At 45.5% G+C, this 22,055-nt stretch overlaps 1 protein-coding gene across 1 annotated transcript in view; it reads right to left on the bottom strand.

Annotated features, from left to right (window-relative positions):
* FRAS1 (Fraser extracellular matrix complex subunit 1) overlaps positions 1 to 22,055 on the bottom strand; it is a 146,072-nt gene that overhangs the window by 81,168 nt on the left and 42,849 nt on the right. The window contains exons 3-13 of the mRNA XM_032186222.1: positions 19,701 to 19,808; positions 16,670 to 16,762; positions 14,681 to 14,840; positions 13,965 to 14,098; positions 10,971 to 11,054; positions 10,228 to 10,329; positions 9,933 to 10,124; positions 6,344 to 6,433; positions 4,788 to 4,935; positions 1,876 to 2,019; positions 1,424 to 1,558 (exon numbers count right to left, since the gene is read on the bottom strand). Of these exons, the coding sequence (XP_032042113.1) occupies positions 1,424 to 1,558; positions 1,876 to 2,019; positions 4,788 to 4,935; positions 6,344 to 6,433; positions 9,933 to 10,124; positions 10,228 to 10,329; positions 10,971 to 11,054; positions 13,965 to 14,098; positions 14,681 to 14,840; positions 16,670 to 16,762; positions 19,701 to 19,808 (1,390 nt within the window). The remainder of the gene's footprint in view (positions 1 to 1,423; positions 1,559 to 1,875; positions 2,020 to 4,787; positions 4,936 to 6,343; positions 6,434 to 9,932; positions 10,125 to 10,227; positions 10,330 to 10,970; positions 11,055 to 13,964; positions 14,099 to 14,680; positions 14,841 to 16,669; positions 16,763 to 19,700; positions 19,809 to 22,055) is intronic.

Here is a 22,055-nt window from a genome sequence, read left to right as displayed (position 1 = left end):
ACAAGCATGCGTGACTGCAAATTTGGATGGAATGTACAATCAGTAATCTACAAACCAGTAATAAAATGAAACATTAGCCTTTCCCTACTGCTCCAGCAGTACATGGGCACTGCCAATTAAAACACTGGGAGCAGGTGGAAAGGAAATGGTAAAATAAAACCAAATGAAGTGGAAGATTATTTGGTACTTAAGACTGTAAATTCTTTTGGACTGGGTCTCTCTTTTCTATTTATACATGCACAATGGGGTCCTAGTCTTCCAGTCTCTGCTGAAAGACACAGGTTTCTCAAATTTTCAAAACCTGAAACAAATAATCAGCTCTTCGAGGCAAACCACTTTAGAAAAGGAAGCTGAACTTGGAATCAAAAGTGTTTTCCCTTGAAACCTGCCCTAAGTCCTAAGCCTGTATTTAATTTTATGCAGTTGGGCCAGTCCCAAAGAAATTAAAATGATGGCTCAAGAAGTTAAGCATGTGCTTCACCCTTCTGCTGAATTAGAGCTATAGAAATTAGAAGCTTTCTAAAAAGGCCAACACCAAGAGGAAAAAAGCGTTAACTTAGGAGAAAACAAACTGTCATGATGAAAAAGCAACTGCTTTACAGTTTGGGAAAAACACAAATATTTAAAGGAGTGGAGAAAGCTCATAAAAACACTATCATAGATCTATCAAAGAGAAAACTGTAACATGCCAATCTTAATCTCAGTCTTCCTAATAATTAAGATGTAGGATTTAGACGCATCTCAGTGTTTTCTGGAATTACTAATTTACTTTGTAAATATTCTTCCCAAGAACAGTTAGCCCAAGAAACTTTCAGGAAGAGAGAGCACCATATGAAAGGAATAATTGTAACACAGGGTAAAACTTTTCCAAGAAGTGTTTTCTGTGTGTTTTTCTGGGTCCTATTGATCCCTCATTCCTCCAAGTAATTTTCCACCTCAGAGTACTGCCTCCTGAGAGGTTTGGCATCAGCAGCTGCAGCTTAGTCCGCACTGAACTCAGAGAAAACCCTTACGGTGACCAGGTTGTCTGGCACGGTTCAGGGTGTTATATCCTCTGTAAAATTAATGTGTACACCTTGCTCTGAACCCTCAACACCACCAGTAACATTTCCAAAAGAGAATTCTGAATTGAAAGAGGACAGCGCTGAAAATCAGGAACTGACCTGTACAAAAGCACTGAGTTTTAGACCAACCAAACTCATCAGCCGAGGATTTTTAATGAGTAAACCACCCAGTAATCAATTTTACACTGTATGGCTTTGGTTCCTTTGTTCACTCCTGGCTTAACTCTAGGGTGAATATTAACACCTATGTCAACAGCACGTCCCTCAACAGAGAGTCTGTCTATCTGATAGTTTGGGTACAGCTTTTGTCTGCCGCTTTGCTATCACAACGCATTGCAGTCTTTTTTGCTTTGGGTTACCTGCACAGAGAAGCTGCTCCTGGAAGTAGCCCTTCCCACACGAGGTCACGCACTGCCCGTTCTTCATTAGCAGGGACGTCCGGCACGAGGAGCACTCGAATCCGTTGGTGCAGGCTGCGCATGTTTCATTGCAGGCTTCCAGGAGAAAGCAAAGGAAGAGAAAGATGTATTAATTCTAAATGTCTTGATGCAGCAAGACACTCCTGCTCTGATTAAGAGATGATTTTGTCTCACGTTGGCAAAAGAATTTGAGAATTCACATTTTTCAGGGGCTTCCACCTGAAACCTTTGAAAGCCTTAAGCTCATGGGTACTGTTCAGGATGTGCCTGACTGCTTTGCCAAGCAGAGCCAGACAATCTGTTTATAGTAAGCCTGGGGGATCCTGCAGACAAAAGCACAGCGAGCCCCAGAAGAGTCATCTGACAGGGTATGTAACTCTGGCAGAGGTTACCTAAGCAAGCGCCCCCATCCTGGTAGAAGCCCGGTGTACAGCTCTCCACACAGCGCCCGTTCTGCAGCTGCTTCCTTGCATCACGGCAGGCGTTGCAGTGATCAGAGGAGTGAGAGCAGGTCAAACAGTCCGGGTGGCACTCAGCTAGCACAAGGAAAAGACACAAAGGCCAAAAAAAAAAAGTGTTTTCAGTCAGGAAGACACAACGCAATGCACACTGCAAAATCCAAGTAAAATTCTTCATTAGCTTCTGTTGTTGGTTCAAGGTGCGTTAGTTTTGGAGTGGTTTTCTTCCAAAAAGGCATGCAAGGGGCTAAATATGATATTTATTTATTTATTCTGATATGTGGGAGGTATTGTTGAGACTCTGGTTTCCTAGAATATCGATAAAAACAATGTTCATTGTCCACACTGTTGCTCAACAGTAAAAATCCTAGGTCACCAGGAATTAATGGCTCAAAACAACCTAAATCTGAATTTCCTTCAGCCAGACCCTGCAATAAGTCAAGACTGCGCCCACGCCTGGTCAAAGTATAGGTGGCAGAGCACATCCCCTCCAGGGAAAAGCTTTGTGTCCCAGCACTGTAGCAAACACTGTTTGACCACAGGTTATTTTCTCAAAGGGCACGGCTGATCTCCCTGCAGAAGCCAGGAGGAAGATCATTTTTTCTTTACTACTGAGCTTCTTTTGCTCATTGGAAGAAAAGCTGTCTGCTCCTTCCTGACAGGTCAGCACAAAGGGACTCAATGCTGAAAACTCTCCTTCATTTACACTCAACAAACTGCAAGTTGCCAGGCAGCTGTACCTAAGGAAAGAATTGGGACTCAGGAGCTGCAGAAGGCAGACAGATGCAAGGTGAGGAGGAATCCAAAGTCAAAAAGCAAGAGAAATGAATAGAAAGCTCTGTCTCTATCTATTTCTTACCAGTAACTTCCCGAAGGTACATGCTGCCCCATCCTGACAGGCTGACAATGAACTGACTGCTCGGCGAGCCACAGAACAGGCAATTTTTCTCTAAGTACAAAAAATTCCCTCTGCTCCAAAACCAATGTTCTCAGTAAGCTGGCATATTTGCTGTTTTTCACCAAACTATCATTGTGCTTAGGGCTAGATGCTCTACAGTGGCTGAAAACGAATAGCTTCTGCCTGCCTGCTTCCCCCAGCACATCTGTGAGGAGCAGCCATGAATTTTTACTGTCTTTAAAGATGCAGATGTGTTAGGAGCTGGTGCTCCTGGCTCACAGGTTGAACTGCTGCAGGCTGGGTTTTGCATTTGTTTCTCATCCGCTCCGATGCAAAAACAGAAAGAAAAAAAAAAAATGTAGGCTTTGGTAAGGGGAATTTCCATTTGCCTATCAGGACACAAAAATGCAGGTTCATCCAATGCCATGACTTCAAAGGACGCCTTTTCCAGAGCACTACCAGTGCAGAAGCTGAAGGAAGAGGCCTGATTTTCAAGGGTAACCAGCACACAGTGATACCTCTCGATAAGAAGCAGAACAGATGGGTGCTGAGAGCACTTTATAATCTGTCCTCTCCTTCATAGGAGTCTATGCAAGCGCTGTTCCCTTTTGAAAATCCAGGACAATTGTATCTGAACTGCCCAAAACCCATTTTCCTCACTTTTCAATTTGTAGTGCTTTGCATTTTTATTAGCATGCAGTAAATAACAAGCTTTAAAACATTAATATGGCAAATGTGCCAAGCCACTCCTGGAAATGACAGCATAATTAAACTGTGAAGCTATTTTCTTTTTACTCAGATAAACCATTAACTGGAGCACTCTGATAAAACCCAAGTTAGATGAATACAACAAGAACAGCTACCAATATGAAAAATTAGCAAACCACAGATAAAGCCTACCAACTAGGAAATGTAAAGCATACTAACTGTGAAGTGTAAATGAAGGAGAATGACAACATCCTGGAGAAAAATGAATTTATATGCAAAATGAACACATAGCTACGGCTATTTTGATTTTTCCAAACAATTATTAACTGGCAGCCATCCAGCTCCAGGTGAGCTTGTGGCTTAACAGTGCAGGCAGGTTCCTTCTCCTTCCCACTCCTGAGAAATACTCAGGAGCCCATTAGCTCCAAAACACTTGCTAAGAGTTGCAAAGGTTCAGACCTCTGCCTTACAAAAATTGCTGTCTTGAAAATAAAGGAATAGACAAAACATTTTCAAAACACCATCCCATCTTTTGTCAGTGGAAAGCCATCATTTAAGGGAAGGGAAGTCAGCAGGATTGTCCGCCATCCTTTGGATGCAACCCTAAGCCTCTCCAGACACCCTAATTATGGAATCATTGAATCATAAAATGGCTGGAATTGGACAGGACCTTAAAGATCATCTTACTCCAACCCCCCCGCCATGGGGAGGAATGCCACCCACTAGATCAGGTTGGTCATCCAGCCTGGCCTTCAACACCCCCGGGGATGGGGCATCCACAGGTTCTCTTGGCAACCTGTTCCAGTTCCTCATCATCTTTACAGTGAAGAAATTTCTCCTAATGTCTAATCTAAAAAAGTAAAGATTCCTTCTCCATCCTTTTTATAAGACCCCTTTAAATACTGAAAAGCCTCAATGAGGTTTCCCTGGAGCCTTCTCTTCTCCAGGCTGAACAGCCCCGGCTCTTTCTTCCAAGGAGAGGTGCTCCAAGCCCTCTGATCACCTTTGTGGTTCTCCTCTGGCCTTGCTCTAACAGGTCCAGAAACACGTGGAAAGCAGTCAATTTATGATTGCAAACTGAAGACAAGTTAAAATTCACTGCAGGTGCCAGACCAGCACGGGGGATGCAAGGGCAGCTGGGATGCCAGGATATGCCCCATCCTGCGTCCAAGGGGTGTGCGATGAGCGTGCTCCCCCCAACACGAGCGGCTTTGAGACCCGCGTGGTGCTGGCTGGGTACCTGGCTCGCAGCGCGGGCAGCAGTCGTCCTCCAGCCCAGCAGGCAGGCTGCCCGGCGGGCAGGGCGGGCAGGAGCGCCGCAAGCAGATCACCTCCGCGGCCCGGCACTCGCACTCGCTGCACGGCCCTTCTGCCCATTTCTCTCCGGCCTGCAAAAGGTGACACCGAAGGGGCAGGGTTAGGACGAGCGCCCTGCACCACAGGCACAGCTGCCGAGCTCTGCAGTCTGTAGCCTATTTCAAGGCTACATCAGTGCTAGCAGTGAATTTAACATCTCAGGGGCTGCTTCAGGGGATGTGGGACTGTGCACCTCTGTAATGTTCACCCTCCAGATCAAGGCAATCTGCAAAGTGCTCACGAATTCCTAATTGCATTTCCTCTCAGCACTCCCACCCAAATCAGTGTTTTTTGCAGCTAGCAGTCTTCTCTGCTTCTGCACCTACCTTCATTTGCTCTAACTGAAGGCATTTTCTTGTGTTCCCACATCTTGCTGTCTCGCTTGTCCCCTTCTTTCTCACATCCTTTGAACCTGCTCTTTCTCTGAACAGACACCTGTAGTCTGTTCTGGGTGTGAATCTCTTCATTTACATAATGACCTTTTTGCCACAAGGTAAATTTCTAACTTCGGCACCATTTGACTTCCTCTCCTCCTCTCTTCTGTTGCCTTGTTCTCCTTTGCCCGCCTGCCGCTGCCTACTTTTACAAGTCAACAGAGGGGAGAGATCTCACACCCTCTGCAATCCCTAGGTCTGCTCAGAAGGTCACTGAAGCTGCTCTCGATGGCTGGGGCTCTGCTGGTACCAGGTGAGGAAGCCAAGAGGCAGAAAAGAGTCAGCAAGCCGCCTGCCCATGAAGCTTTTGTGCCAGTTCCTCTCTTGAAAGGGATAAAGCACAAATTGGAATAAACCTGGCATCTGAATATGCTTTACCTCACTTGGGTCAGAGAGAGAGACGTGAGGAAGGGATGTGTTAGCATTTAAAAAAAAAGAAAGAGCAGCATTAAACTTCTAATTTCTCACATCTGTTGGCAAACAGCAGCCGTTAGCTGCAGCCCTTGTCTGCCAGAGCAATGAAAAGCCCATTGCTGGTAAATTGCAACAAAGATCCTTAACCTGCTCCTTCTATCCAACTTCAGAAAGAACATTCCTTGAAAATATTCATAGAACAATGGACTCTTACAGAGAAAATCCTAACTGATGGAATAGGCAGAATGCTATACGTTGCCTCTGCTATGCAGCCTGTGCCGGATGGAAGTCAGGCGTCTAACTCCACGAGATGTACAGGAAAGCAATGAGGATGTGTATTAAATATTAACGGGAGATGATTGATTATACCGCACAGAGGAAAGCAAGGCAAACTTAAACTCTGCAGCAGACGCACACATTATAAACAAGTGTTCTGTAAATTATAAAAGCAATCTGCAGATAGCATTAATGGATTATTTTTCTGCTATACTTGCAAATAATATCCTTCTTGGAACTGGAGAGGGAGAGTCAGTTCTCCAAAGCTCTAAAGCAGAATTCTCTATGATGTGCTCCGAAGTACCAGGATACTTACAGCTTTTCTATGTTCTTTGTAAACACAATAACTATTACTCGGAATACATTCAGGACAGCACTTCCCATCTAAGTGAATTAATTCTTCACCCTGTGAAGAGAAAGGTTGCAGCAATTCAAACAAAATCAGCAATACCAAAAATACTGTGGAATGCAGAGGCAGAACAGCTCTTGCCCTGGAATGCAATCTTCAGCATCTAATTTCACGTTATCTTCTCTCTATCCTACTTCATCTCTGTAGGTACAGTCTGAAAAATGTGCTTAATGAATATTGCAGTCACAGAAGAAACCTCGGAAAAGGCCAGGGAACTCAGTGATAAGGGTATTGCTTCATCCCTAAATCCTGCGAAGAGCCCCCCAGTAGAACCCAGTGCAAACACAGAGAAGAGGAATGCCATTATTCACCGCCCATCTCCAGCATTTTACTGGACCACTGTCAAGATTCAAATGCACAGAAGCTTACCTTCATTTTCAATGTGTTGTTTTTCTTTTTTTCCCCCAAGAGAATTTCAAAGCACATGCTCTATTTATCCCAGATGGAAAAAGCCTGTTCTTTGTTACAAATGTATAACTCCACAGGGTTCACTTAAGCAGCTCTGGTTTGAAGGTAAGAATTTAGCAGCAGGAGAAAGGAATGACATGCCCGGATTGGGCACAAGCCCTCGTGGAAGCTGAATATTTAGTAAAGAGGAAGACTCCATCTTAAGGAACCAGGCCACGGATCAAAAGAAACAGCTTCAATTTCCTCTTCGAGGACCACCCACAGCCTGAATCTCCCCTGGTTCTATACATTTTTGCTGCTTAAATCATTATTTCAAATTGCCGGTGGCGATGGTTGCCTCTCATGTCACTGTTATGTGTTGTAAACCCTCCCAGCCCCAGCCCTACCCACATCCCCACCCACACGCAAACACAAACCACAGGAAAGCCGACAACAACCCAGCAGGGAACATGGCTCCCCTACACACCCCAAAAAACGCAACCCCACTGCTCTGCCAGAAAAGGGAGAGGCTATGGAGATTTCTAGGCCACACGTGGCTTTGCTGAAGAGATCGCTGAATATTTCAGGTTGGGAATGTTGAAAGGCCGTGTTGGGCTGGGAGGCAAGGAAGGGAACCTCTAACCTCTGCCTTCTACCTCTGCTTCTTCTAAATACCAGCGTGCTGCTGGCTGGGTTAGGCACACAGCACCCTGCAAAAGCTCTGCCTTACTGATCCTGTAGTTCTGGGGCTCCTAGGGCTGTTGGAAGTAACACTGAAGGTGGGCAACCTAGGCACCACCACCTCAGGTGGGCTGCAGCATCCCTGTGAGCACCTCAGGCACGTACCTGAACCTCCTCACCAAGTGTGCTTACTTAGCAGGGTGCTGGGAAGTGCTCCAGTGGGATTTTGTGATGCTGACAGCCTGAGTAGTTTTGGTTGAGTGCATCCACTTCAAGGTCCAAAGCTATCCCAGCCTGCCACATAACTTGTACCCACAGCTCGTCCGTAACCTGCTGAAAATGGCTTTTTGAAGATTAGGTCAGAACCACCGCAGACGCTTTCATTCGGCAGTTCTGCACAGGTTTATTTGAAAGGGTTTAAAAGCTAAGCCTCCACCCTACCTTCACATAATGCTGCTATACTACGTTGAGCTGTCTAGGATTTGCAGTTCATGTCTGTGGCCTCATTATGTTTTAAACAGAACGATGTGACCAGAAAATTAATAGTGCCTTAATGAAGAGACAAATCCAAATGCTCCTAGCTTCACATCAGCTCTGATTTATTAATGCAGGTGCCTAAAATCCAAACCTGTACCTCAAAAAAAAAAAAAGGAAAAAGGAAATAAAATATTTTATGTGCTTTTTGAGATAATATTTTATTGCAGTTAATTAATGGGCACCTTGCACTATTGAGATAAACTATGACTGTGCATAACTTGGGGAAGCTAGTTTATCTTGAGGGAAGCTATGCTGGATAGTAAATCCTTGGGCAAATATCTTTTATCAAGTGGGAACACAACTCTTGTCTACAACAAAGGACATTGCCTTCCTCCTTGCCATTGTCCTCCTCGCAATCACGCTTCATTCAATTTGAAAATGCAGCAGTTCACACTCTGATAAATTATATCATTTTTACTTGCTCTGGCTTTGAGCTCGGTAGTTACCTTTGAGAGCCTCCATTTGAAAAAGAGCTGCATGAGTGATAATGCTGCACACTTTTGAACCCTCCCTTTTGAAGCTCGTGTGTTAACAGCTCCAGCTATCGTCCTGTAAAATAGCCCCGGCTTTTCTGAATAATGGATTCTTTGTCAGAACCCAAGGTATGAGAATGAATATTAAATCATTTCCCTATTGAGCCATGACAGCATGCCATCATCATTAGTGTAAATGATCCAATTTACAGCCATAAGCATGCAGGAAGCTGTCTGAAACAGATGCAAGTGCTCAAGATTTTATGACAATCACGACTTTCCATCCAGAAAAATCTCTCCATGCAGTTTGAGGTCAGATGTTAATCATCAGCACTGCACCAGCAACAAGAGTTTGGGTCCCACACTCAGTGCAGTTTTGCTATTTAAAAGGCCCGATCTCAGATGAACAAGAGTACACTTTTATTCCTAGATGCATTCTCTCTGTGTGATGCATCATTTGGGACCCTGTGTGTGGATTCTAACTTTATTTTGAGCACACGTTAGAAAGATCTAATCTGGTGAACCCACTGTGTGCACTGTGCGGATTTTGGCTGGACTTCAGGCACAACACAAGGGTGCTACTACTCAAAATTTATTGTGCATGCGGAATCGTCAGAAAAGCTTTGCCACTGCAAGAGACATCTCAGAAGGCCACAGTTCCTTTCCTTCTCTCCTCTTCCCCGACTCTGTGGAGTAGTTGGCATAATCAGGTATTAACCCACTGATTAAAACAGACGCAGTGAGAACAAACACAGAAGTCTTGCCGCAGTGCACGAAGGCAATCCAAAAAGGTGCGTGCGTGCACACGTGTATAAAAGACATTGAACTCTACCTAATGCATTTTCCACATCCATTATAGAGCAACTATAACATAACCTGTCGAAGCATTTAGACTAAACAACATTTGGAATAAAACATCTTTGAGCTTATGTGCTCAGAATGGCATGGACAAAATGGAGAAAAGTAGAACACAGTCTTCCATTTCCAAACACCTTACCGAAATCCACAGTTGCATAGAGAATGAAGACAAAAGGAACATTTCTTCAGCTGTTAACTATCTCTGACCTGTCCATCTCTCCCCACGTTCAGCTCCTGGTAAAGCCAGTTTTTACTGAAACCAGATGTCTCTGACCCTCTATTAGCAGGCAGACAGCAGTGGTGGAGAAAATTCAAGTTAAATGAGCCACTGACTCAGACTAGCTAGCTTCACAGTGCAAGCCCCTCTGAGTAGTCAACCTTGCATGGAAAATCCTAGGTTTTTACTTGCCTTTTCTGTAAAGCGCTTTCAAGGTAATTGCACCAAACAAGCCCAAAAGAAGGGCAGCTTCTTTGTCTCAAAATGGCAGTTGAGAAAAAAGGGGGCAAAAAAATTCATAGGACTTGATGGATACCTTGTGAAAGAATAAAACCTTTCTTACCTTGGCACACTCCACTTTAGCACACTCTGCTTCGTGACACGTGACTTGACCTTCATCACACAGGCAGAATTCACAGCGAGTAATATTCCACATCTCCCTGTGGTACCTGATTGTGCCATCATACAAACAGCTTCCCTTGGAAGACACACACTCCTCACAGCACTTCCCAGCACGCTGCACTTTGTTCTCCCCCTACAAAACATCAACAACCATTGAGCAGGACTTTCTGAACCCTTTCACATGGGCAAAGTGACACCTGAAGTCTGGGCATCAGAGCTGAATGATTTTCAACTACCTTCTGACACGTAATGGAGTCACAGATCTCTCTCAGACATCTGACTTCTCCTCTGTGACAAGCACATGCAGTGCAGGCATTTTTTTTCCACTGTTCACCATGCTGTTTGAAAAGAACACAAGAGATGTACACAATTGTTAGAACACCCTTCATAAATAACCAAATTATTTCCAGAAATCTGTGTTGCCTATTAAATATGACAGCTTCTTCTGCATATCTGTATCCTATACCAATTTTTTTCTTTAGAGATGCTTATTTCTACATGAGCAGCAAACAGCAAGAAGAGGTATGAGGCTTAAATAAGGCTGGTGTGCACTTCTTGTTAATTGCAAGCTAGTGACACTGGGAGGCCTTCACAATCACTGTTAGCAAAAAAAGTATTGTTAAAGGAAAACCCCACATATGTACATTCATTAAACAATGCATTGAATTAATTCTATACGATACAGTGAAAGCTATGAATACTTTTGACCTTCACTGGTGCGTTTTGCTTTCCTCCTTCAAGAAAGCGTGAAAAGAAAGTACCTAATCTGCTTCACCCTGCAAACTTTCTTCCTGCTTGCCAGCAAATTCTTATCTAGTCCTAATTTCTTTCAACTCTTCTGGCTTTCCAGGAAGAAAAAAAGCAATGGTTGTACTAAGCTATTAGTGCTGGCAGAAAGTCAGACGCGAGGGAGAAGGGAAAGAGGGATGTGCCAGAACTTGTGAACAGCTGGCTTTTGGCGTGGCTCATCAGAACTTACCTGGTACACTCTTCCTGACACCGAGCAGGGCTTTGGAACACATTCTGGGCAACACTTTCCAGGAGACATAACCATAGCTTCATCCTAAATAGGAAGCAGGAGAGACAAGTAAAATAAGCACAGGAATAGTTACCATGCAACTTCACATCACTACCCGGAATTCCTGGCATGTTGTATCTCTGCGATAAGCCACAGTCACTCAAGGTTTGGTTTTGGCTCCAAAATCTGGGGCCCATCTTTGCAGTAGGAGATCAATGGAGAAGGCTAGAAATAAAAATATTTCCCCCTTCCCATTTTCTGGGCTTCTTTGGATAGCAATCAAAATCCAGATATCTAGATAGGTGTATAGGTACAGATAAAGATACATGCACAGTACAAAAAAGTACTGACATATGCTCAGGTATACAGATAGAGAAAAAAACGTGTATATGAAGTCATAGAGAAGCACACTGAAGTATGAGATGGAGGGATTTTTTTCTGGCACTGCTGTATTATTAGGCTCTGTGTGTGTGATTTATATTCCCCATCTCAGGCGTGCTGTACAGAGGCATTTTCTATGCTTTAGTTAAACCCATGCAGCCCAACTGACTGTGGAGGTGTAAAATTATGCTTAAAATTTAGAGTATTCTAACTTAATCTTTGTTGTGACTGATTTAAATGATGTTGGGATAAGTTGGCACTTCACATCAATATAACAATTCCTTCAGGCCTCAAATTCCACCTGTTCAAAACGTGAAACCCGCCGCTACAATGCCACGTACATGCAATGATTGGGAATGGGCACAGTACTGTTCACCAACACCTCCCTCCAGCCACATAGGACTTATTAAACCTTAGCAACCACAGGTTTGCCAGCAGAGTTAAAAGAACTCATTCATCGTGGGCTTTGTTGGGATAGCATAATGAAGGCCTTCTGTTTGGCTCTTCTGGTGGCTTACCGGCCAGAGATAACTAGTGGCAAAGCTCCCTGCAGACAGGTACAGGCAGTGAGCTCAATCTGCCAGACATTCATTTTGCACTGGAAGCAAGAAGCGAGCTGGGTTGCACGTTCAGGGAGAACACATGCCCAGATAGCATGTTCTTCACTCCTGACTTTTTTCATGTTGTCTTAGCATTGAGCTTAAAAGTTCGGGCTTGCCCTGCCCCACAAATCCTCTTCTCCTATGGTGGGACATACTCAGGTGCACACAGCAAGCATTTTTGAAGTTTCTCTCACTCAGCACGAAGGCACAGCTTCTATCCCAACGATGCAAAATCAGTTTAATAACAGTGTCACTCTGTGGGGTGAAGTTATTTTTTCACTTTTGACAAGGAGTTGAGAAGGAAGAAAGGGAGAGGGATAAAAAACACATGCAAGAAAATGTTAGGCGTGATCGAGACCAGAACAGAATCCCCACACATCCTGTCAACGCTCCTTCCACTAGGCACGTTTCCTTGGCTGGAAACAACTGGAGCCCCATCAGAATTGGCTTTCTGCTACATTAACTTGTATGCTTTCAGCTGATTATTCTCAGATACATCACGGCAACAACACAGTAATTTCTGTTTCCACTAATTAAATCCTAATGATTAGCTGATTAAACATTAGTGCAATCAGTCAGCAGGCAACATCAGTCCATTTGGGGTGGGAAAGGGAGGAATGTAAAGCAGGCATAAATCTGTTTTAATGCACAGTACTTAGTCAACTAATAGTAATTGAATATCTCCAGACAAAGCAAAACAATTAGCATGCAGAGAAACAGGTGGGTTTTCCTTCTATCAAAAAAAAAAGTGTTAATTGCACAAACATCTGGTCCAGTAATAGTAATCTGGGTAAGCATCAATAGGAAAAAAAGGTTTATGACTACTGCTTTTTATTTTTTCCGTGGTGCTGTAAGGAAGTGCACTCAGCTGAAGCACACATTTGAAGGGAGCTTAACTTCTGGATTCAGCATTTAAGCGTGGCAATAGATAAAAACATTCGTGGGAAATGGCAGCCCCTATAAAACACAGTGAAGGTCAGAAGGAGGCACTCCCAGGGAGCCAGTTCCTACGTTTCCAAGAGGTTCTTAGCCTGGCATACTGTTGTAAGGGAGCACGCTGAGGTGCCCTAAAAGCCTGCTACAATGGGCTCAATGAAAAAGAAATCCAAAGAGCGTAACACGCCCTCAAGCACTTCCACTACGTAATATAATAAATGGAATTTAGAAAAAATCAAGGCAGTTTTATAGAGTGTATTGTGCTGTCTTTACTGACCACTGTGTTGGCACTGTGTATAATCTTGTGGTGTTTCGGTTGGTTTTATCACTGCCTAAGCGCTAAGAACTCATCCTTTGTCCACAGCATAGACCTCAGAGACAGAAATGTCCCAATTCTCTCATTTGGCCTAAAACAGAGAGTCACTATTTGAGCTTGGGTAAGTCATCTTACAGGTTTTAGTGTGTTTTTTTTTAAGCACAAGCAGATGTAAGGAATAGTGCTCTAAGACTTCTGTTTCAGCTGAAATTGTCTTATTTCTAAGGGGAATTTTACCAGCATTTGACTTGTGAAATTTGACTGATGTTTTCAACTGTATTTCTACAGTTCTTGTAAAAAATAAAAGTCCAAAGCTGCAAGCCAAATACTAAAGTTTATGAAGATGAACTCCCGTTAAAATCTTGTGCTTTCATTCCTTCCCCCAGAGAAATAAAAACATTTTCTGATCCTTCCTACATCATTTTTTAATTATAAAACCAAAAGCGCAGTTTCTTTAGAGAGTATTTGTGCTCATTCAGCCAGCAAATGCGTGATAAGAGTAAATTGGTGGGGAAAGAATGTACAGGGGAGGAGATGGACAGCGCATTTACACCGACAGATTATCCATCACTGCGCACACCAAAACTCCCTTTTTCAAATCTCCCACTTGTCACGCGGAAGATCTGCCTGCTAACTCGTACACCGGTGTGAGAAATGGATCTTGCCAAGGGAAAGAAGGCAGCCAGGAGCAGCGTCCCTGGAAGGCTGACGAGCCCTGACCTGGTTGCACAGCACAGGCTGGCAGGAAGCTGTGAAGCACTGCGTCGCGCCGTCCCTGCAGACACATTTGGAGCACTGACCGAGGCGCCAGTCCTCACCGTCCCGGAACAAGCGGCCATCAAAGTAGCAGGGCTCTAAGAGATAATAATAAAACATCAGGTCATTTTCTTTTTCAGCGTCCCTTAATCCCCTTCCATCACCCACAGTCAAAACACAGACTTTATGCAGCTCAGAATTCAAAGTTCTGTTCTGTCAAAGCAGAAAATAGCAACAATTTCAACAGTTTCCAAGGGTTTTAGACTTGAGAATTAAGAGCTCTGGATGCACTTTGGCCACTGGATTTTAGCAAGAAGAGGCATCCAATAGCTCAGACATTTCTGGAACTTGCAGTCCAAGTCTGTAAGTGCCTGAAGTACCCTCCCTACATGGGAAATATCTGCATTCTTCTCCCTCAAACTGCAATAGCCATAATGAAGAGCTATTAGGCACATCTGCTCACTGCTGAAATCTTATCATTTGCTACTGGCCTGGGGGTGAAGCTGTTAAAAATGTAAACATGGTAGAAGAACAGAAAGAGAATTGAGTGAAACACTTGACCCCGGTGTCTTCCCTACAGAATCGAATGCAAAAAGAAAAGCTTTCCCAATTTCCCAGCCAGGGAGATACTACTCGGGTCATTGCAGCCAGAGAGTGCCCTGCTCAGACGCGATACTCACCGCCAAGGCCCACACAGGTGGGACAGCAGGCTCCCTGAGCAGTGTACTGCAGCTCCCCTCTTCCACAAGCCAGGGCTGGGCAGCCCGTGCGGGTGCAGTTCACCTTCCCGTGGGCACAGGAGCACAGGACACATCCCGAGCTGGCCCACTGCGTGCCGTGCTGCAGCGCGGAACACAACCAAAGGCAGAGAAAATACCTCCATGAATCCAGCTGCCAACCAGACCTGAGAATACACCTCCTTTCTGAGCCCCCCCGTAATAGTATTTAGCTTCACTCTTCTGCCAGCCCAGTCAAGCTTTGTACATCGTAACCCTCACTTCTGGCAGCACTACCGGGGCAAAAAGTAGGTCAAAATTGGTGAAGTAGCAGCCCTGCAGACCAGCCTAAGCCCCAGAAGGGCAGAAGCATCCAGCAATAACCCCCTGCCTTTATCTCCTCTCCACTACAGCTTCTACAGGGTGGACTCTAAGTTTAGAGATGTTCTCTTTAGGAAAACATTCAGGAGATGCCCCAACACACACCTGACAACACTGAGCACCCCCTGCCCCATATACTTAAGCTCTTCACTACGAGTGAAATCTCATTAGCTTTGCTTATTCATTAATGCAGCAACAAAAACCTCTGCCCTGAGGCAGGGTGAGGAAAAACTGGCCCTAAGAAGAAAGATGTCAGCGTATTGTAATGCTCTCCAACAGGGAATGTTAATTTTTACAAAACACACAATATTAAATTAGGCAGGGAGAAAAAAGCTCTCGTTAGATAAAGGATACAGCTTTCCTTCAATGCAGCTTCCATCAGGGCCAGTGCTGCTAGCTAGACACATGCAGGATGAAGTCATAAGGCACTACGCTGGGCTAATGACAAAAGAGAAAACTTCTTCCTTCAGGCAACCTGTGCCAACCGTCAGGACGAGACTCTGTACTGCCAAAAAACGTTGTTTGATGTTCCCCTCACACAGGAATTTGGGTGTGACATGTGGCATACGTACAAATGTGCTGGCTGGGGTCCCCACGGGCATGCCTACTTGTTCTCCTGACTTGAGTCCCAAAGGACAGACTTAAAAAGAGCCGAATGGTAAAAGCTGCAGCTAGACTACAACAGAACAAAATGCAGCACCAGCAACAAGAAATACAGTGTAATATAACACATCATCACCCAAATCAGGGGCACAAAGAACTACGAGAAAAGGATGGGTGTGCTGAGTATTCCAGACTGGATTGCAACAGGTTCGTGCTGGTTGTGCCAGGTGCTGAAATAGTGTTCCGACTTCATCTGAAACACAGACTGTAAGGTCCAGATACTCACATATATCTGGGCATTTCAGCATATTTCTTAAGATTTGGACCTGAAGTGCCTCTTATCAAACAAAAAGGTCTGTAAGAGACCAGACAGAGGACTCGGGTTCACTGTCAAACAATTGTTTTCTGTATGCCTATTGTTCAGCACGATTCATTAACTACTACCCACAAATCTTTATTTTTTTCTTCTCTGTAGACACTTACTCTAATTGGTTTGGCCTTCCCGATCCCCTAGGTGAAACCACATGCTGCAAGCTGCTTCTTGAATAAGTTGGGATTACGAAATACATAAACCCAAGTTGCACGACAGTAATCAATCTTTATCAGCATACTTGGCTGCTAATAGAAAAGCCTTCCTTCAAGCTAGCTAATACACCAAGTTCAACATGTTTTCCTTCTCCTAACATTACTAATTTGTCCAAGTCATCCACAGAAACAGCAAAGGGAATGAACAGATGGGAAACTTTCTCCCGTTAAGCCAAGCAGGACACAATATTGCTCAGAGACACATCCCCTTCTTGCAAACCCTGCAGACCAAGCTCCTGTTTTATTACGTTATCTGATAGTAACAGAATACAGCCCAATAACCCATCCTTCATGTCGCTTAAGCATCCTTTGCTGACACAAAACAGTCTGAGAGCTGGAAACTGGAAAGATTTTCCCTGCCGAGGAACGTGACAGAGCACTCACGCTGTGGATCTGTCCTTCATGCTGGCAAAATCCTTCGGCTCTTGAGGCACAATCAGGGCAGCACTTGTTGGGGGCTATTTGAAGCACTTCTCCCTGAAAAGATCCAAGAATCCAATAAGCCATGCATGTAAAACAGAGTTCCAGATGAAGTGAAAGATATGGGGCCTGGCTGGACCCAATGCTCTCAGTTTAAAGAGGAAATACATTACTAGAGAAGACCCCTCGTTGAGAGCCATCACATCATTTTGTGGTATTTGACATTCTGCCTTTAAAACAACAGGAGCAGAACTTACACTCCTAATAGTACAATTGGAAAATCCCCAGCAGGACTAGTTTTCAGATCAGAACAAAGAATAATAACTGGAAAGCACTTATCCAAGACAACAAATAGGATTATTCACCGACTGTTCTCTGAGAAACGTGGCGTAACCATAATTTTTTCAATAGACAGAAGTTTTCTAAACGTACAGGATGGATCTCAGGCTAACATTTTGCCATGCTGGAAGCTCAGCTGGCAGGCAGATCGACTAGGCATCCATCACCTGAACTTCTCTGGCTTACTAAGCACCACTCTTTTTATTAACACCATCTGAAAATGAACTGCAAACTACTGAGCACTTCCACGTCCAGCACAGCCCGGTGACACTGCTGCCACTCTGCTTTGCAAGCTCCAAGGGCTTAGCAAGCTGGCTGCCGGCTGCGCCCTGTTCAGCAGCAGGGAAAGAGATGATGCTGATGGAAGCAACTCATTGAACAAAGGGAACAACAAATCAGTGAAGGCATCAGCCAGCATGAGGAAAGATCTTGGCTTCCTGTCCTTGAAACATTTCCACGGAGTCTCCAAAGCAACGCTTTCATGTTCCTCCCAGCTGCACATTAAACCTTACTGGGCCACGGTGTCTGTCACTGGTGGCAGCAGCATCTGAGGGCCCTGACACCACCTTAGAGGTACCGCAGATCACAGCATTTTTCTCCCACAGCTAATAAAAAAAAAATCAAAGCACCAGACAAGTCTACTGATGTGAGCACAGCAGCTGGAGAGGAAGAAAGCAGAACCAGAAACTAGAGAAGGTTCAGAAAGAGAACTGCAGAATTTTTTTTACCAATAAGACTGCCTCCTTCAAAATATTGCCAAAGTGTTTCCCAGGAGACCATCTCCATCATTCTTTCCCCAAGGTTAAGGCCACCCTTTAAGGGATTGCTTGTGCTCAGGAGGGATTCATTGTTTGTTTTGTTTTAACGAAAAACGAAGGCTGTGCAATGCCCCAAATTGTCTTACTTGTTACCTCCTCAGCTGTTTGATAAACACGAGCAGAATGATTTGAAATGTCCCAAGTTTTCACTGTTTTCTAAAAGAAACATTTGGATTTTTCTAACTGAGAAAAGTTTCTTAGTTCAAGATTTCCTTCAATGCCGTATCTCTAGGAGGTGGAACACAAAATTAAATACTTCATTTACCTTAAACCATTAACCATATTCAGCTGTGATCCTGGTGAGGGGAAACTCTTCTGGGTTGTTGGGGTGGTTTGGGTTCACAAAATGGAAATCGTTTTTGCTGCTTTAACGTCTGTTTGGAACATTCATTCTTTCAGCCTGCCCATGCACAAAGAAGGTTGTACCCCCAGCAGAAGGCTGTACCTACACGTGTGTAGAACTCCACTTGGGTGTGCTCTTTGGAGATTTCTTCTTTTTTTTTTTTTTTTTTTTTTTTGTATTATGCCTCGTTGCAATATGAGCATAAATTTCATAATAAATAAATCACGGAGAGGGATGGTGATTTCTGACCTTGTTGATCAGTGGCCAGAATTTTCAAGGGTGATCAAGACTTCTGAGGGTTGATCCAATTCTTCTCCCGATTTAAGAGGCCAGACCTTTACCTAAGACTTAAAATTCTTCATCTTTAAGCTTACCAATATCGAGGAGTCTCAGAGATTCATTTCACACTGTAAATCAATTTCCCATTATCAGCATTACAGTTCCTACCTTTTCATTCATCTGTGTTGTTGTTTTTTTTTAAATGAACATCATCCTCTCTAGCCCACTCATTATTACCATGACAGCTTTCTTCTTTTTATTTCTCTGTTCTTTAGCAGAAAAATTCTTAAAACGTCAGTCTTGCCTTGATCACCACACAGTGATAATAATGGGGGAAAACAGTAAGGATGAAAATTATTTCCCCGTTAACGCTGTCATATTGAAAAACATTTCAACTAGGTTCGTAAAGCAATGCAATTATTATATTGGCAGTGCCTCTTTAAAACACTAATTTTTATTGTCATTCATGCGTGCTACCCCAGCCATCCAGATGCTAATGCAACACCAATTCCATGGCCAATTAGCTACAACCATTAATGAAGGCTCAGACAGAGGCAGATAAACAGGAGACAATGAAAGCTCAACAAGCAGCACAGGGCGCAAGAAGAGGGAAGACAATCTCAGCTCTGTTGTTGCTCATCAGAGTGGAAAGCGTCCGTCTGCCTGGGTGACAGCGACCCAGCTCGGCGTTCAAATGAAGGTGAGTGGAAGCTGGGCTCCTGCCGGGGGGTCTGAGCCCACTTCAGGGGCTCCCTGCAGGGACCAGACCACCCCAAGCCTCTGGCTGGAGCGTGGTGATGCAGACAAAAGCTTTGCAGGCTGGGATTTGCCTTCCATGGGGCTGTTCTCAACAAGGAGTGAACGTGCACAAAGGCTGAGCCTGACCCTGCGCAGTCACACACAAATCATGCTTTCCCCTGGGAGGGAAAGCATGATTTCACTGCTCCCTCTTGCTTCCCCTAAACCCTGCTGGGAATCAGACCCTCAGGCTCAAGGGAAGCTGCATGGAGGCAGCTGAGCACGAGTTGGAAGCAGAAATCCGATTGCCCCTGCCATATCTTTATGTGTAACACCCCGTGTGTGCGCCCACGTGAACGTTTTAACATACAACTGTGCCAGGAGCTGAAAGCACAAGGCTGGGAGCTCCAGAGTGAGCTGGCAGTGCTCCTACCAGCCAAAAGAGATCAGCTGGCAGCAGGATGGCTGCAGCCCTTACCTTCTGGAAGTCACACTGGGGGTGTCTGCAGACTGTAGGCTCACAGGTGACGACATTACTACGGCAGCGGCACTCTTGGCACGAATCTGGCTTCCAAATGGTGTTATTCTGCAAATAAAACATGGAGTTTTAAGTTAGACCCTCACTGCAGAAGGTGTGCATTACTTTAGGTGACAGCACAAGGCTCATGTAGCTCAAAACAGACGGGCTGGCAGAGTTAAGTCCGCAGTGGGCCACCCTCCCTCCCACATGCTTATCAGTCACAACTTTGGTACCCAAGGTACCGGCCCCACGCTGCCACCAGGCTGTCATCAGCCCCCTCAGGCCCTCGCCCAGCTGTGTTGGCACTTGCCAGACTTCTCCTCCCCTCCCATCAGTCTCTCCAAGGCCTGAGCAGCCTCTCGGGACTCATTACTTCTTGTGAGAGGCTTGGAAAGCAAAGCTCACCTTCCCTGTTCTCCTGAACGCTGGCTGCCAGCTCTCCTGACACCGCATGGCAACGCCAGCAGCCCAGGTCTGCCTGCTCCTGCTTTCCTGTGAAAATGAGCCTGATGAAGAAGAAAATCTGCCTTGAGAGCCGGAGAAGCTTCCAGCATGCCCTGCGCCAGCTTTGGCAGAGAAAGGGGCTGCGGCTGGATTTGTGACAGAGGGAAAACAGCAGCACATCCTGGCACCGCCTCGGAGAGAGTGGGCTCCCTGCTGGCACGTGGGGCTCTCTGCTAGAGGAGACCACAGCTCCCGAGGCAGAAGGCTGAAGGCTGACACCCTGGGCACCTCCAGAGCTGGCTGCAGAGAAGCAGAGCAGAATGACGTGCAGGCAGGGGCTCTGCTGGGCCTCCTCCCTCCTAGGCAGCAGTGGGTATCCCAGGGGAGGCAGGCAGCTGGGTTATTTCTGGCAAGGTTCAGCCTAGCAGAGCAGTGGAAGTCAGTCAGTGAGCACAACAGGAGGATCCCCCTGCCAGGAGTGCCGTGCCTTGCTACGGACAGCCAGCTGCTGGCATTCACATCGCTCTCAGGCCTCCTCAAAAGGTAATGACGATGGAAAAGAGCCCCTCAATCCTGCAGTGAGGGCAGGAGCCTCTCTTTCACTTACCATCAGCAAGCCTTGAAGTTCCACGGCTAAATTTGCCTGTTCTTACTTACAGAGTCTCAGTGCCTCAGTAAGACATCTCCCAAAAGCAAGGGTTTGCTGTCAGGATGCTGATGGGGTAACCCACAGGGTGAGTGCTTTGCTGCCTTGGTTTCAGAGAGCTCTCCTCTTGCCTGCACTCAGCTCCTCCATGCCAAACACCCTTTCTTCAGCAGTTTACAAAAGCAGCTGGTAGCTACACACGAGGTATTACCAATGATGTGCTCTATCCGTATTTTATTACCTGCTTTTAAAAGCCTTAAGAAAACAGAAAGGGGAAGATCGGTTTCCTATACGAACAGCTCTTTTACGTTAGACAGCCCCTGTGTGCGTATCACACGACGCTCCCAAATGCTCCCAAAGGAACAACCACTCGGGCAGGGTGAGGAATTTTGGGAGATGCTCTGCTGAGGACGGCGGCAGCACTCACCCCAGGCACAGCAAGGATGGCAGCAAGCGTGCAGCCCCTCGGGGCAGGCTATCTGCAGGCAGAGAGGAGGTCGGTTCTGCTCGGGAGATACAGCCGGGTGTCTCCTCCCCTAACGCAGCTGGGGCTGTAGGGCAGCCATCTAGAAGCCAGCTCTGCCAGCACTTACAGCACAGCTACAGAATAAATTCAGGTTAAGCTATGGACGTGCAAAGCTCGGGCTAGCACATGCTGTGGTTAACTCTTCCAGCTCTCTTTAGCAAACCCTCACCACGCTCAGATCCCCTTTAACACGACGATCACACTCATGACCCCTAACATCTTCCCACTGGCAAAAAGTGGCGTTTAATCACCAAACGCGTGCGACAGACCGATGGATTTATCCATGCTCATTTGCTTCCAGCTGGAGGGGGAATCTGAGAACGGTGGGTGGCGAGGGAGAACATCTGTGCATGGAGGATGCCAGCACTGAGAAGCAGTCTGCGTTTCAGAACTGGCAGCTCGCTGCGGGGTGAGGCTGCTGGCACGCCACAGGGCTGGTGCTGGCCACAGGGGGAGGAAAGGGGGAGAGCAGGGGGAGCACCTCGTCACCTGGGGTGCACGTACCGCTGCTCACAAGGGGCAGCTGGGGCTCTGAGCCTTCACCCTGTAGCCTCTTGGTTTTCTTTTTAAAAAAATAAGTAGTATTTCTGTGGAGAAACGGTGGCCAAAGGACTCATATGGCAAGAGATCAGCGTGGAGCCAGCCTTACGCACAGTGAGATGCAAATGCTCAGGTTTCTGCTAAAAACAACTTCTTC

The sequence above is a fragment of the Aythya fuligula genome, chromosome 4, assembly GCF_009819795.1.
Source record: "Aythya fuligula isolate bAytFul2 chromosome 4, bAytFul2.pri, whole genome shotgun sequence".
NCBI classification, from domain to species: domain Eukaryota; kingdom Metazoa; phylum Chordata; class Aves; order Anseriformes; family Anatidae; genus Aythya; species Aythya fuligula.
Note: the sequence above shows the minus strand (reverse complement) of the source record. Positions and strands in the feature narration are given on the sequence as shown.